Source organism: Bombus huntii, chromosome 15 (genome assembly GCF_024542735.1).
Source record: "Bombus huntii isolate Logan2020A chromosome 15, iyBomHunt1.1, whole genome shotgun sequence".
Lineage (NCBI taxonomy): Eukaryota > Metazoa > Arthropoda > Insecta > Hymenoptera > Apidae > Bombus > Bombus huntii.
This window is the reverse complement of record NC_066252.1, coordinates 4,661,256-4,679,206: the sequence shown is the minus strand read 5'-3', so window position 1 is coordinate 4,679,206 and position 17,951 is coordinate 4,661,256. Positions and strand designations below refer to the sequence as shown.

The window sequence follows — 17,951 nt, the reverse complement described above, 5'->3', positions numbered from 1 at the left end:
GGGAACCAGCTGAATTTTATTTTCCTCCTGGGATAATCCTTTAGCAGCAAGAAAATAGTGTACCTCTCGGGACTGCGAGTTTCCAGATCTCAAGAATAAAAAATTCAGTATCAAAAATTATTCGACTTTTTCCATTTTATTTCTATCCTGACGAGACTTTCGTTTCATGTAATAAGGTAGAATTATTTGAATCACTCGTGTTACAACATTTTAAACTTCAATTTTGAATTATTCCAGAAATAGGGTAACATACACATGCTACTGAATTAGGATAACTGCAACTGAAAATATTAATATTGAACAGGCTTCTTCTCTTTTCATGAATAGGATATTCTATCAGAATAAACAATCCAGCTGTCAGTTAAGTACACGATACATTTCACTGTTTATTACGTCACTAACAGCTAGTTAAACAATTTGTTCCCCAATATATTGTAGATTGTCTCAGAATTGTTCATAATCTTTTATCCCATATATTGATCTCTCTTTGCCAAAATTTCTATTAACTAAACGTTAGAGCTGATCTCTCTGCTTTTACACGACTAACGATGGCTTCGTAAACCTTCGACTTCTTTCACTTGCTTCCAGAAGTATTATTTTCTATGAACAAACTAGGAACTCCATGACATCGTTGCACCAATCGTTCATTACCGTGGTCGCTTTTGTTAGCACACACGATGTCAAAGGCAGAATCAGTATCTCGGTGTTAGCTATTGCCCAAACATTCGCGCGATTTCAAGCAATTTACATGAGTTGGCCGACTCATAAATCGCTCATGAAGGACGGTTTGTCTGTCTCCTTGTACACTTGCAGAATCACGCCTGGCGGGGCAAAGTGTATTCCGTATGGCAAGAGAAATGATTGGAGGCCGCGTCGTTTGCATGTCGCGGGCGAGAACAGGCTGCCACCCGTTATCGACTTTCTATCAACACGTTGGTCACTCGAACCCGTCGAAATACGATTGGCTTTTCGAACGGCGACCGCGTTCCCCTGACGACAGATCGTTGTAATTAAATTCCATCATGGGGAGAGAGAGCCGGCTCAATTTTGCATTTAAAACACCGGCAGCATACGCGCGTTTACATGTAACCGGCCAAGCCCACCGACAACCGGCTCTTAAAGGGACAAATTGCCGCCGATACGCCTGATAAACTGCCGGATCAGACGGAATTTTCATCGACAATTTCGCTTTCTCTCGCGAATCTCTCCAAAGGGACTCGGAATCTTACACAACGACGTATATTTAAACATTACTGAACAAGAATTTGTAATCGCTACGTATTGACTAGAAAGTAAGATTTTTAAAAGATGTCGGATCAAAATTGTGTTATCTTAGAAGGATTTTTGATAAAAATCTGTCAAGAATAAGTGAAATTCTTGATGTAAAGTCGTGCCGTGGCAACAACAACGGCCGATATCATCCAAAATATTGTTTATTTATTTGATAATTATTCTGTATTAATTGATTGATTATCAAATTCCATTGCGTTGAAACACCTCAACAACTATCAAATGACAATCCATGAACAGACATTAGATCACAGATCACATAACGCGCTTTGTAATTTACAATCTTCGAAATTTCGTCTCAGCTGCACATTATGTCTCATCATCATCCACTAACAAATATTTCAGTACCCAGAATCGTTTAAATAGTTTCAATCTTTATATCGTAGCTAGAGAAACAAAATTTCTGCGTGTGAACCTAACTCAATGACCAGAAACTGTAAAACGACACCTAATTGATTTTCCACTGAGCACTAGCAAACGCGAAGAAAAAAATTAACGACTTTTACGTCTCTCCCGTGGTCGATCGAAGGAAAGAAAGTATCGCTCATTTGTTAATCAAACAAGGTCCGTGATCCGCGCGATCGTCGCCTGAAAGGATTCGCTCGCCGAGGGTGACCACGGAGATTTTCTATTTCGTCGCGTCAAAGAAAACGAGTCGACATCGGGGAAGAACCGAGCGAGTACGTCTGCGAATTAGCTAGCAGCTCGGGCACTTTGTGCAGAGTTACTTTCCCATTCCCTTTGCTCCCTTCTGCCTTTTGCACGGTCGCTGCCCCTCAATGCGACTGCACCCGTCGACGGAGTACATACCGCGGCACGTTCCTCCATTATTCATGACATTATTTTCCACTTCGATAACTAACGCGATCGACTTTCCGGGAATCCTGCAGCTCGCAAATCCGTCCGCGGTCCGGCTTGTTTGAAAAATTTATATTGATTCGATGTACTACCGTGCTATTTGCACGTTTTTCAAATACGAAGGATCAACGCTCTTTATAAAGTCGTTTCTTTGAACATCGGTCTCCAGAGAGAATGTCTACATCGTTGCAATTACGTAGAATCCATTAATCCTTTGAACGTTGTTGAAATAGAATTTCGGTAGAAATATGACAATGGTTCGTGCAGTTCAATGAAAAGGTTCGTTTAAGTTCATCCTGTAATTGATTAAGGGTAGATTCTTACGATCTCCTCTCGCGTCAATCTTATGAACGTAACGATAGATACAAATACGTAACATTGATGTTACGCATTGATTTTGCGTTAGGAGTTTTCTTTGATCCTATCAACGTGTTCGAAATTTTCATTTACAAATATCCTACAGGTCTATATGCTTTTGTACATTTGGATGTTTCCAGCGGAAACTGGCCTCCGGGAGGGAATTTCTATATCGGTTTAATTATATGGGATCGATTAGTCCTTTTAACATTGATAAATATGATTCTTATAATCGTTCCTCTCGCATTATTATAATTCAAAATTCGCTGTCTCTGATTCTATTAAACGATGCTCAACTATATGTTCAACTCAAATTATCTACCAAGTATTGGTTAAGATCCTCTGAATTAAGTAACACTATTAAATGACGTAACACAGTATAGCAAGAGCAAGGAATATTGAAATAATACCAGAAATTTCAGATATATCATAGAATCCACGCTGGGTTTTATAATTCGCTGCGATTGGATCCGATGATGAAACTGATCACGTGGAATCCGTACAGCCTCGTGGACCTGGAACAAATGTGCGATACGTTCGAACAAAAGGTTTCCAAAGTCGCTTCGAAATGGCAATAGTATTGAAACGGGGTGGACAATAGAGGTAACTTACAATATATGGCGGCTTAGGAAGCCTCGAGCGAAAACATGAATAGGAGCGAACCGTGGAAATTCATAGAGAACGCACATCACGTTGTAACGTAACCAACGGACACGAATATCGCGGACAGAACAGTGGGAAACTGTCTTTTCCCGCGAAAGCCGTCGTCACTATTTTCGGAATCTGATTAAAATCTGAAAATGGAAATCATCAACGAGGAATATTTATAAATTGTTAGATATTTAATAACTCTGACCCTTTTGACGCGACAGAGTATGAAGTAAAATCAAATCATTCCATCGCTTCAGCTTTTTCTGCACAAGATTAATTAACTTTTACGCTTATGCGGGGAGGCATGCGGAATAAAATATCACGAGCTGATATTCTGCTACATGAACTAGCGATGGAGTAAAGTATAGTGCGAGCAGGTTCAAATCTAATTGAAAGTTTCGAACTTCTAACACTTTTAAGTAGGGTCGAACTTAGACAGAGTAAGTTTAAATTGCATATAAGTACTATGAGATGCTTTCAATTATAATCGTACTTCGTCTAAATACATTTGCTTAAGAGTAATTTTATTAGCCTTAGTATTTGAAAAATACTATCGAAAGATATCATGTCGTTAACACATCTCAGTTTTAACGCGTTTCGTTCCTTTCTGATAAATCGACAGCGATTTTTCTGCATTTATGCGAAATTTGAAGATAGCGATGATATATTTGCCTTCGAAAATACAGTTTCCGAAGGATATTCCCACGACGCAAAGCATTTTAGAAGAAAGGTACTCAATGGAATTTTCAGCCCAAAACAATAAAACATCAGCTGCATGATATATTGACAGAAATTTGGCAGATCAGTATTCGATGACGTTTAAAACGCGTTTTACGTGTTCTAATCTTTAAAGGATGCTTTGTCTTTTTAGTGCTACGAGTTCTGTACTCCACGTTCGTTATATTTTGAGCAAACAGGGAGAACAAGTAAGGCGATACTTGAAATAATATCAATCATACTTAAACTTAGCGAAGTTTAAAATTCCAAGTTAATCGATCAACGAGGATGGCTTATATTTGCTAAAAGAATTCCGATGAAGCTGGAAAAGATAACTCGACTATAATTAAACTTGTCCGTATTGTTCATTCTTTATTCGATCTCGATTAATTAAATCATTTTCCATCGGAAAACCTAATGAAAAATTTTGGGCTATTGTTTTCCAGAAATGATTAAGCTTATATTGATAGAGATGCGTAAATGGATTCAATGCTTGAGATTAGAGTTTGAAGAAGGGTTAGAAATTCAGGAATACGATTTCCTATGATTAATTGGAAAATACATCAGATTTTATTAGAATTAATTTATTTGTTAAAGGATTATATATCTAATGCTCTATAAAGCTTCCAGATTCTCTATTATAATCGTGTATAAATATATGCACTCCAACCATTTCTCACAATTGATTACTGATTATTGAAAAGCAATACGTCGTACAAGAGATGTCAAATGCTTAATGACGATTCTAATCTTTGCTGGTGAAAACTTTCGCCCCTATTATACCTAACATTTCTAAATATTTAGTATTCTCTCTAACCATTTTTCATATACGGTTGTATGTTCCAAACATTGTAGGTCCTGACAATATAGATATATATATTTTACTTGAAGTAAATGGAAGAGATTGTAAAATAGTACAAGAGAGTATACGTATACCCTTATATTTTAACATTGTTTTAGTATATCATTCAATTATAGTTTTGTTTTCACTGTTCCAGAAATATCATTTTAAAAATTCCTACGCTATCCAATAATACACAACTCCAAATATTGAAGAGCAACGTTATCTTTCGAGTAACAGTTCTTTCCTTTAGCTTTGCATTTTTCTTGCATTCTATATGTACACGATTCTCGACAGAATAGAAGAGAACCACATGCGAAGGAATCTTACAGTGCGCACCCTTGTATGCAAAAACAACAGGGCATTGAACGTTGCATTCTCAACTAGAAATTCTCAAAGGTAAACCGTGGTTATCATTCCATGAAACGATCGTACCAAAATGACAAATACCTGTAGAGATTGTATTTATCTATATATACATATTTAATATATAAATTGTATTATAATTTCGGGCTTCTCCGATTACACATTGTTATATAAACAAGAATTACAATAACCTCCTCTATTAAACGTATTACACAATATAACTGCGCGAATAATATCGCAAACAATGTCACCACGAGGATCGAAATTTATGTTGTAACGTGATAATAGTTAATTAACTCAAAGTCAATCAGCGAAGGGTAATCGACGCTCGAGCTGATCCATTTCAAAAGAATGACAAACTCGTTGATGAAATGGACATCAGAGGATACAATTCAATTCCATTTCGCTCGAATTAATCAATTGTTCGTAATTTGGAAGATGTTCGGTGTTGATGTATTAAAAATTCAATTATCTGCTCCAATAGGTACGTGCAGGGAAAAAATATTACGAATTGTGTCCAGTGAAAAATTCGGACAGAATATTTTGATCGACATCCAGGCCTCTAGCTCTTCTCATCCACGACAATCTATTTTTGACACGTTTGAACTTTGCAGCACGGATTTAAATAGATAATAGAGATAGAACATAAATGGATCTGGGCGAGCGTCTACGTTAAACGAGGACACAAAATATAGGAAAATATTGTAACAGCGAATTTAATAAAATTATTTAAAAAAAGAATGAAGGAGGATAAAATAGGAATAGCTATTCATATTCAGGATTAAACGTAAGATTTCAAAATCAAATTCTACCGAGGATGAGATTAAAGTGTAGCGTTATAAAAATGCTATGGACGTTATTTCATAATCCGTAGAAAAATGTTACGAAATATTCCGTGAAAAATTGTTTTCATTTTAAACGAGTATTGTGCACACATTTTGTCACGTGTATGTACGTAGAATCGTTTAATAACCACCCTAAATGTTAAGTAAATATCAAATAATGAATAATACAATACATCGCCGTGAACGTTTAATCTCGATATTAAACTGCAATTAAGTATTGAACAAGCCATATTACGATGTATGGAAACCAATGTGGTGCCCCGTATTTATACATTTACAGTAGCAATGAGTGGATCTCTATTATGAATTCTCCCACTAATATGAATTTTTTATGCTGATTAATCTCGGCTTACGATTTGCTTTATTATTATGTATACCCTTTAAACTCAACAATCTGTCTTTACAACATTCCGAGTAATGTTGAGATTACCAAGATGCCAAATATAACTGAATTTTATGAATTAATTAGAATATATGTAATTCTTTGTCGTTGATATGATTATAGTTTCTCATAATAATTACTTTCTAAATCATTTTACTACATTGGCATACGGTTAGTATATTACCCAAGGATTTTTCTTATCGAATCACTTTATTCAACAGTAAGATAAGGAGGGACCTTCGAAAAAAGAGTATAAAAAGAAAACGATCGAATCACACATACGAAACCCGTCGATGCATCATCGATCTGATATGCTATGATGATGCAACGGATCAAACGTATATAAATTCGCACTTGCCGGGGCCATGTCCGAGCGGGCAAACGTGATATAAACGCGGATTCTTCCGTACGCGGTTCTTGCACGCGTAAATCTCACGATTTACGAGCACAGTAGCAACGTTCAGGAAAAAGATGGTCAAAGTGACTCAGGAAGCATACCGATGTGCATTCACGCTAGACATCAACGCTGATCGAATTCTTACAGTTCTCTCTGAATATCACAATCGGAAAATTAGATCTTTGTCTCTCTTTTTGACATCGACAACTCTAAAGAAGATTTCAAATATTGCATAAAAAGACTTTGATAAAAAGCACTGAAAGGGAACAATGTCTCTTTTCAGTCAATTTACATATCGAATTTTATTTTTCCAACATTGTGGTTATGAAAGAGAATTCTGAAGATATGTTCGGTAATTTCTTCGTCGCTTCATTTCTTCTCCTACTTGAAACCTAGAGTTTTATGAATTTAACAGAAACTAGAATATTAATAGTAACGTGATAAACTATTATATAATATTTTTCGTTAAGTCAAAGAAAATCTTCTGCATATTTTTTATTTGTGTTCCTGGCTTCTGAAACGTGTCTATTATTCCGATATCACATATAATATATGAAACCATATATAAGTCCTTCATACTGTTGCATTTACGCAACTTTGACTAAACAACATAAACTATCAATTCTTTATTTTTTGTTTCAGACGATGAGAACTCGTCGGTACATGGAATCGTAACAGAAGAGGGACTGTTTGATGGAACTATCTTTACAGCATCCGACGAAATCTATATCGAACCAACCAGCAGATATGCTCCCCTCGTATGCCATCGACAAGATGGCGAAGATAAAGATACAACAGACGCTGTACATCACCATACGATCGCGTATCGTTCCGTGGACGTGAATGTCCCACGTAATAATGGGTATCCATGCGCCAGTGAGCTTTTGCGAGAGAACACGTTAAATGAATTAAGGTAAATACATTTTAAACTCTTGTGTTTGCCATTAAGCTAATTATTTCGACGTAATAGTACAACAACATGAAAAATACAATTTCCCGTATGAAGACTCTGAAGACAATTTAATTAAATAAAACATAAATTATACTTCGTTATTCATTGTCCGCTGTCATCTTTGTTCCTTTGAATAATATAAGAAGAAATTCAATTGGCCGTTCACAGTTGAATTTCCAACCTAGTCTTGCATTTGAGACAGCTTAGCGTGCAATTTGGATGTATAATATCTTCCCGTATGATCTAACACGTTCAATATTCCAGGTACAAACTTAATATCGACCGGCTTAGTATCTACTGACCGGTTTAATAGAATTTCAGATGGCACCGTAATGGCGGTTAACTGTACGAGAGATCAAGCATTCCAGTTTTACATTAGAGATCGCGATAACTAACGTTTCAAAGCATCGGTGCCATGAATCGAAGTTAACAAAATTAGTAGGGAAGCTGCGCGACACAAAGGCTCTGCAAGGGAAACCGATCATTTCCTGAGACACGCGCGTCAAAGTGCACTTACGATTACAGAGAGAACGCATTTTAACAGAGAATTAGAGAGGGAAGCAGCTCTAGCATTGATTAATTATAATGTTCTCTGGTATGGAACTCAGAAAGAGTTGCTGGAGAGAAGGAAACAGATTTTAAGTTATCTTAAGAATTGAATAAATTGTATTACATGGAAATTTTAGTTTCAGTTACGTGATATTACCTACGTTCTAACTGACTATTGTAGTGGCTCTTAAATCACATAAATCTTCACTGTAAATTTTCTTAATTTCGAAAGTTTTGATCCATAATTCGATAATTATATTTTATTAAAGTGAATTTTTATATTTTTTTTCAAATTATTATTAATTAATCCAATCTCAATTAATAACATCTTTTTTCTTTACTCATATAATTTTTTCTCTACGCATATAAAATAAATCAAAGTTTTATAATTATCCAACTGCGTGATTAGAAAATAAATATATATTTAACACAGATTAGATTCTTACCTCGTTTCATTTCAAAGCTTATCAGTGAAATGAGTTTTGCGGGAGTAATGGCGAATCTCATCGGATATTCCGGTCAGATGGCATAGAAAGAATTCGAGGCAATCTTTCTATCTACGTGCAACAACCTATCGTTTCTTCTATATATCGAGGTCGTTGGAACAGCGTGGCGCAGTCTCTAAACACTTTAAGCGCTCGTTTCGTCTATGACTTCACTGGTGAATTTTCAAAATCACGTCACGCGCACGCAAGGAATTAAACGGATACAGTGAAAAAAACGCATAAAACGCGGCAACTGCGTTGGTATATAAAAGACTCGTAAAAATGGAACGTACTGAATCTTATAAAGAAAAGAATAAAAAAAAAAAGAGAGAATAAAAATGAGAAAATTTAGCGAGTTTTAATATACAGTGTGTACAGTATACGAACATATATTTAATCAAAAAATTAATATACAGCATGAATCGCATAATGAATAATTGGTTGCTTAAATACTTTTATGGTCTCTGCGAGATATATGCTTGCACTAAGTATCTTATAACATCTATGTACATTTTCAAGATTTACTTCAAACTTGACCAATGTAATCATGATAATCGAATCTCTTTACAGTAGCAATATAATTTTCAAATGTTTCGTATAACGTACATAATATACTCATATTATTATATAATATGAGTGTTATACAATATTACTCAGAAAAGATTTGTACAAGTATTTGAACACTTTCGTGAAATGCTGTAATTCAAAGATGTGGCCTTGGTCATCTTGATACGAACGCGTAGAGATTCGACAGGAGGCCCGATGGCAACGATCCTCGAAGTAAATTGGCTTCAAGCCTGTTACGTATTACCCAACATATGTCACTCTTATCTCCTTGCCGCACCCCGACGATTTCTCTCGTTTATCCCGGGCGGCCGGAGTTGATCAGTTCAGCATGAGGGATTCACTGGCGCGCTGTAGTTTTCCAAACGCTTACCGACGAAAAATCGTTCGCAGGACGAACAGGACGTGGAGTGGATATCTCGGGGACACAATGCGGCCGCTTTATCAACACCTGAACGAGGGGAACTCCCGCGCCAAGCCGGGCTTCTATCCGAAAGACGTTAGGAAGAAAGACCCCACGGCGAGCTCGCACAATTTAGAGTTACTCGATAGGTAAGCTTTTCAATTTAATCTTCCTTTTTAATAAAAACTTTACAAAAGATTTGCACATCCTGCCAAGAAGATGCTGAAGTTTCCTTTAATTTAAAAATGTTTTGCCTACACATCTACGTTAAGCCTTTGAGTCAGCTGAAAGTGAATATCGTCTGTCTGATCGCGCCGAGCTAATACTACTTGGGTAGTCTGTTTATCGGGGATGAGTGGGTAATTCGTCACTTGAATTACTAAACTCTTGTATATATAGGAGAATTTATTGGATAACAAAACAGTTATATGTTACAGAATTATTCATTCATTTTTCTACCATCTATACTTTTTTCATGTAATAATTCTCATTCTGACAAATAGATTCAGACAATTTAATCAGACAGAAACTAAAATGTTTCGTTAAATAAAGTCTCGCTGTACATTCCAGTATACATATATCCCAATATAATTTTTTTTATTTAAAAGCCTCTATTTTTCATAAATCATTCCATAATTGTTAAAAATTCATTATAACATATTTACATATAGAAGAAATACCTAGACTAAAAATTACTTTATTTTCATCAATTTTTAATTCTGTGGTTATAGAAAGAACGACCCAGTTAACAGGTTAACTCGTTTTAGCTGTCTGACCATGAACCGCCTCGTTTCACTCATGTCTCCGCTGCAAGTTGCATCGAAAAGAGGCCAAGTGTCTTCCGTGCAACTAATTGAAATCCCCCGTTTCCCCTTTTACGGTAGCGACTGGAAGTTGGAAAAAATAAAAAGTTATACAGCCTGTAAAAGTTTTACACGGTCGTTCGTTCTCGATCACCGGTCTCATCCCCCCAACCCTCTTCCCTAACCCTGTTCGACTCTTTTCTTCCTTCCCGGTTGTGTTCAACGTTTTCCACTCTGCTTCCACTTAGCCCGTCTCTACGAACACGTCGATGAAATATTCTAGCAGATGCTGGAAAAGCCAGGTCAAAGGAAGAAAGTTGCCCGTTGCTGGGGAAGAAAAGCACAACGGTTACTTATCGTCCCGTCGATTCTTCCTCCGGACTGTTTGCCGTGCTATGCTTGCGCTTCCATTTAAAGAGCACACCCATTTCCGGGCAGAGAAAAGCCAGACTATCCGGCAGCGAATAGCGATGAAAACGTCAAAAATCGAGAGCAAACACCATTATCGAACAATCCAATTTAACGTTGCCCGCGACCGAGTTATCCTTATCGGACGTTTCCCGCAATCGGATTCTTTTTCTGGTGGAGAGATTTGATTTGTTGTTCAAGTGCGGATCGCGTATCGGTTAAATCGACTATCGCGACATCGAAAATCCTGCTCTTTTTTACAGCCTACGAACCAAGTTCGGACGTAGTAAACGTAGAATCTAGAAATTTTTTCTGTTCACCGTTGAAGTCGATAACTCAGTTATCTTGTTGTTCAAGCTTCAGGGATTAGAAATTAAACAATTTTATTTCTACGAAGTTCCGTGTAATTAGGAGGGTATAACACGGGAAATATGTTTGAAATGAAAGAAATTTCGAATTTTGGAAATATACGGACATTAATCAAAATTCTTTTGAAGGCGCATAAACGGAAATGTATTATTAAATTAAAGGCGATAATGCTTCTTTATCAGGCTAATTGTATTTAGTGAAAACAGACGTCATTTCTTTGCAATCAGATTGTACAGGGAACGATATTCTCGAGTGCTCCGCAAAAGGACGTCCGTGGATCCGAAGAAAACCACTTGTATGTTGTACCTGCAAGCGGATCACACGTTCTTCAATCATTATAAATCTGAAGAGGCCAGTATCGAGGTGATGACTCGGCATGTACAGCGTGTCAACTCAATTTATAGATATACAGGTACATAAAAATTATTAATAGATTACGATAGACTGTAATGTTAGAGTATAAGTTAGGATAGGTGATACATTGTAGATAGTTTAAGGGAACAGAACTATCGGTGATGAGAACCGATTGCCGATAGTTTTCTGTTTCGTTTTAATGTAAGTAGGCGATTACTGGCTGATAGCTACATGCTGTTCTTGTGAGGCTGACGTAGGCTTAAGCCAAAAAGAATGTGGATGAGTGTGTGTGTGTATGTTTGTAGCATGTGTGCGTAAAGACAAAAGAGTCTTAGCCAGCTCATCTCTTTCTACCTAGCAATAAAATAACAGTTTAACCTCTCGTAATAGTCATCCGCTCTATTATCCTTACAAATCTGATTAGCGTCTGTTGTTCCATCAAATTCCAACAAACTTTTCGTCCGAGATCGGTACATAATTCGTCGAAATGTCCTATAAGATTGGTCGCCGGAAAAGAAGTATCAGGACAGCAATGAAAATTCTTTCGTCTTTCCGGTGTAGCAATCGGCAACGTTTCCTCCCGAACTAACAAGTGCGCGTCTTCTGTCTCATTCCGCTGTAATAACTTCGCAAACCAATTAAAACTTTCCCGGACCTTCCAGTTAAACCAACTTTCTGCCAACGGCGATCGGAGGAAATGAATGTTCCTTAGCCTTACTGCGGTTCCTTTCTGCGCTGCGACCGATTAATGTCAGTTTCTGTGTCTGACGTTGACCGATTGATTCCGTGGAACTTTATTGCGCCGCTACACACACCTAATGCGTAAACTTTAAACGATGGTTATCAAGGAATAAGACGGGAGCAGAATCTAGAAAAGAATCGCATACTGCCTCCCTGAAATTGCTTTCGTTCTACTCTTTCGAATAAAGATAAACTTCCCCCCTTCTTTCCTTTGATCAAAAAACTTTTCCCCAAAAAGAAGCAGTACATTAGGGTAAAATAGCATTATTTGACTTAAGCCAAGTAATTTGTCTCGTAATTCGTCAGATTCGATTATAAACAATTTTTAAATGATTTACATTTCATAACTTGATGGCCGTACCTTCCTACGATGATATAACTCGTCAAAAGGAAAGAAGTTCGTCCAATATTAATATTCTCGATATATTGAATTTTAAAACGCCCAAGATTAAATGATGCAAATAGCCCTATTTTACTGTATCTAGTCCACCATTCGAGCTATCCAATTTCAGCAATTTCTTAATTATTATTTCGGCCCTACGTCTCTCTAGAAATCTGTTCTTTGAAGCCGAAACTATCCACGCAAATTATACATATAATCCGCCGTTTAATGGAATTATTTCATCTACTTCGAGTACAATTGAGAAACAATCAAGTTCATCGATAGTGACGTTCAGTACAGGCGTACAAAGCTTCGCAAATCAGAGGAAAGCGTTCCTGAAAATCTCATTTGGCCAGTGCGGCTTGCGAATATTAAGTAAGAGCGGACGCACAGGCGAAGCACGGGCAAGCTCGTACTGGTAGAAGGGCTTTAAACATCGCACCACCTGCCGTAACAACAAGCAAATATTTGTGTCTCGTGACTGAGCCGTGTTTAACGTAGCGTGACCGCGCCTACACGCGGACTGGTCTAGTGTATTACTTAGACTTCCCTATCTCTTCCGTCGTACGATTCGCGGATAAAGCTAGTCTTCCGCTGACGTTTCCGTCTTCGTCTCCTTTCCCTCTTCTTCCAACCCTTTCTCTTTCCTATTTGTTCGTTCCGTCTCGTTCTATCTAACTTGACCGAATATATACTGCGAGTTAGGATATCGATCTTCCGGAACGATGGTCGCGCGATTATCGGCCATCTCTACACGCGAACATTTCGGATGACCGATCGACCACCCCTCGGAAATGCCAGCCCGAACGTACCTCCCTTTGTCTCCGGATTAGACGGCATTAACTCTCTTCCCATCGCGATATGTACAACTCGGTGGCCGCCTAGCTAAACGCTCTTGTCCGACGAGAGATCCGGAATTGCACCGATTAAGGATTGCCCCTGTCCCTCTTGCATTACGATTCCGTGTTTCTCCGTCGATTTTGCACGACCGCGCAACCTAACGAACCGACTATTATCTCCCTGCTAACGTCATGATCTTTCAAAATTTCGATTTAACCACTTAACTCCATCGCGTCAATTTAACGGTGAATTATTTGTTTCGTGTTTATGTCAAATCTTTCAAACCTGAAAGCCAACCAATTAACTTTGCCGCGCTATTTAAAAGCGAATTAATGTTTCCGTGCTATCATTGCGATTTTTAGGATTTAAATTTAACGTCGCAATCTTTGAAATTTATGTTTAACCAGTCGACTTTATTACGGCGCAATGAACTCACCGCGTAAACGCCGTGGACGCGGCTATTATATAATATTACGGAAGCTCGGTGGATATTATTACGGTAGAAAATGAAGCTAACGCGATAACGGGATATCGCGACGGTGATATCGGTCAAAAGTGGAAGTTCGAATGTTAGTCATTACACCTGGGACGCTTGAGAACCCTGACGACCAGCCGCGTTTACGATCCTTATCTGGCGCACTCACGTAAAAAAAACTTTATTTCCGAGCGACATATCCGAGACAGCTGTCACGCGACGCGTTACCCCTTTATTTGTTTGCGAAGTAATTTTTTACGACATCGGAACGCGAACCAGCAACTTTGTAACACGAGTCTCACGTGACGATCGCCTTTTAGCTATTCAATAATAAGCACCGTCTGTTTCCGTCTTTCTATATTTTTGTTCTTTTAATTTTATGCGTAGAACATAGGCTTAGAACAAATTTCTCGTGACTTGTCGCGATAGAAATAACTCTGGAAAAGAAACACCTATTTTATACAACTATACGGTAGCAGAGCCTGGTTGGTCTGATTATGCATTGACTCGTTCTACTTGATTTTATTCTGCAAGTTCTCTAGAATCTACCTCGTGGATTCGATCAGGAATAATTTTAAAGCATTAATTCGTTTGAGGTTGATCTTTAGCCAACGGATAGTCTTCTGAAATAAGTATTTCAAAGTCTTGTTGTAACTATTAATTTTTTCCTTTATCTTGAAATTAATGTTACTTATTAATTTCACGCGATATTCTTTGCGATACTCCTTTTAAACGATTTTATTTGTCCGATTACTTTTTCAATACATATTGATAACGATAAGACGAGTTTAATTTCCTCATGTAAGATCGTTTGCGTTTAGATCGAACGAATACTAAATAACGTTAGTTATATTGTTTCCATAATGTTGCGTCGTGCGACACTCTATCTGAACCCGGCCATACACCGCGGGTCAGACAGACCCCAGATGTCCGCTCATCCTTACGGCGTACCCTCAATAGTCTCAAGTACCCGTCATAAATCCCAATAATTTGCTTGCTCATACCGAACAAATATCTTTTTCTAAAACACTTTCTAAGGACTATTGTCTACCACGGCTGGGCAAGGGAAAGTTGGGCTTTTCCATGTACGATGCTTCCTAATAGCAACTTTCTATCGAAGGCAGCTAAGACCCTTCCTAGCCCACCAACCTTCGTTTGGACATAATTAACAACTAATCCTATTTTCCTTACTCTCTTAGCCAAAATCGTCACCAACAAATCCGATGGTCCCGTGCACTAGACACACCCACTCTCAGCTTTCCTCCGCTACAGCATCGTCACCGAACATCGCTGATTCTTCAACCTTCGAACATACAACATCCTTCGACCGGGTCTACACCCGAAGATCAGTCACTCATTTACCTTATACATACGCACCAGCGTAACTATTTGCTTCACAAAGTGTTGGAATAAACTGTCATTCACACCTTGTTGCATCAGTGTCATATTCAATTAACCACCTCTATTATCCTAATCGAAATAGGGGATCGATCATTTCGTGGCGTCGATTATCTAATCGTAACGGGAATTTACGACTCCCGTCGGCGTGCTTCCTCGCGATCGCGGCTCTCCGCGAGTGGTCGAGACACATAGATTGAAAAATATAGAAAATTGATGATATTACAAACAGTGTTTTTAAATCTACCTTAAATGTTATCTTGCTGTTTGTTTCTTAAGGATTGAATTTTAATCGTTTATTTACGTACCGAAACTAAGAAATTTAAAAAAGGCGAGTTGATCGGTTTGGCTTTTGAGAGGTATTTCGTATAGTAATCTTTAGTTCCTTAAATTTTCGTGTGACTGTATTTGAAACATGGAACTTGCATTTAATCGTTAAATAACTTTATCGGAAAGCAAACGCATGCAAATATGGCATCCAATAAATGTTTCAGCCTCTTCATCTTCAATTTTCTTGTGTTCGCTCATACTTGGCTGTTTTAGAGCATTGCATTTGCATTATTTAGAGATTTAAGAAGCCTTTGCTTGAAATTGAACCCGATATCCATGTTTTCATCAGCACACGCATTACTACGATGTACACAGAAGCGGACCTGATTAATGCAACATCAAACTTGAATACAATGGATTTTACGTTAATTACCAAATGCACATATATATTACATGTCAGATATAGATGTAACGATGCTCGGCATTGACGTTGGAATAGGTTGCTTGCGTATGCACACGCGCAAACATCTGGAGACATTACCATGGAATTGCATCGTTTATATGAGATTGGAAATCTTACTATCGTATCTTCTATGTTTCACTGCTTTAACGTACAAGGTGTCTTAATCTAAATCGAATACCTAAGTATCCTTCATTTTCACGAAAATGTATATATCATAGATATAGATGGAAATGCTACGAATGCTCAAAAATTGAAAGAAATGATCTAAATATCTTTCGTCCATAACATTCTTCTTCCTCCTTGGAATCATTAATGGAGATCTTAATAAATAAAATAGAGAAGTTACTGAATTCAATCGAATTAATTATCACCTCAATCATCTTACCATTAATATTAATCACCAATTTGAATGCTTAAATATTCTCTAATATCACTAAAAATAAAGGACACATTTAAATGTCGTATTTATACACGCGATACTGAACATTATTTTATAATTCGACATGGTCGATTAAAAGTTGAAAGATCGGAAAGCTTGAGCGAAAGACGAATTTTCCGCAGAATAAAATTACGCTTGACTCGTAACTTTTTTTGCGACGCGCTGTCAAAATTAATTCGTAATAATGAGATCAATCAAAGAGATATGCATGAACGGCCGTTGGTTCGTTTTACACTTGAAAAATCATGAGAATTCAGCGGCGGGAAGGAATCGCGATCGCGTGTCACGGAATCGTTTTTCCAGTTTCGATTGGTATTCCCGCGGAGGAGGTGTTTGATTAAATGCTTTCCACCACGCGACGGTTCAACCGTTTCGGAATACATTGATCACTGGGGGAAACCCGAAAATTACTCGTCTGGAGCCCCGGTGATTTTCCTTATCAGCTATCGGTTACCTCGATGAGTAGTTCCTCTCGACTCCTATGAATTTCACAGTACCACAATGTCTATTCCGCAAACGGACTTTAATCCGTCCAATGTTGCAATTTGAATTTTTCATTTCTCCTTTTCCATTTCGAACGTATTCTTCGCTATTTTACAGATTTCAATCAGGATGGCCAGCCAGACAATATTAGCTTCATGATAAAACGCATTAAAGTTCATAGTGACGATGCACTGAACGATCCAAGCTACAGATTCACTGGGACTTATGGGGTTGAAGAATTTCTTGAGCTGTTTTCCGGTAAGTAAATTACTTTATCTATCCTCTCCACGACTTGTCATAAATTATGCATTACTCGTACTATTGACGGTGTTATACATTTTAGAAAAAAGCTCAAAGTTTGAAAAAGTGGCGAAAGTTACTTAATCAAAGTAATCTGATATCTCATTAATATTGTATCGTACTTTCGTCTTAAGTATATTATGAGATGTTGATTCCTTTGACGAGAATTTCTAAAACAAATTTATTGTTTCAAGTCATAGAAAGCATTAACATGAAACGGAACGTAGAATACCAGGGGTGAAGTTAATTAAAGAAAAGCATTCTTGAATTGAACCCGAAGGTGAAAGGCTTGACTAATCCAAATACATTGGTATGCGTTGGACATCGCCCGACGAGAATCCTTGAAAGTACTTTCGGCACTCGTTCGTTAATTAAAGTGCTCGTTTGTGTGAAATTTACACGAAATCGTCGATGCCAAGGCCCGATGAGTAACACGTTGCACGGCGCGACTTTTCAACTTTAATGAAACGTCTCGTGTCGGTCATCATTGGCTCGTTGCAAAGTGTTCGTTAAGCGCAAACTCCTCTGTTCCGTGACTTTAAAGCATCCTCGGTTCCGCCGGTAGTCGT

General features: G+C 37.7%; 1 protein-coding gene across 2 annotated transcripts in view; it reads left to right on the top strand.

The window, feature by feature from the left end:
- LOC126873697 (disintegrin and metalloproteinase domain-containing protein 10-like) overlaps positions 1-17,951 on the top strand; it is a 164,254-nt gene that overhangs the window by 113,071 nt on the left and 33,232 nt on the right. For both annotated transcript variants that reach the window (XM_050634826.1, XM_050634825.1), the window contains 4 exons: positions 7,347-7,617; positions 9,648-9,806; positions 11,465-11,649; positions 17,200-17,340. In XM_050634826.1, the coding sequence (XP_050490783.1) occupies positions 7,347-7,617; positions 9,648-9,806; positions 11,465-11,649; positions 17,200-17,340 (756 nt within the window). The remainder of the gene's footprint in view (positions 1-7,346; positions 7,618-9,647; positions 9,807-11,464; positions 11,650-17,199; positions 17,341-17,951) is intronic.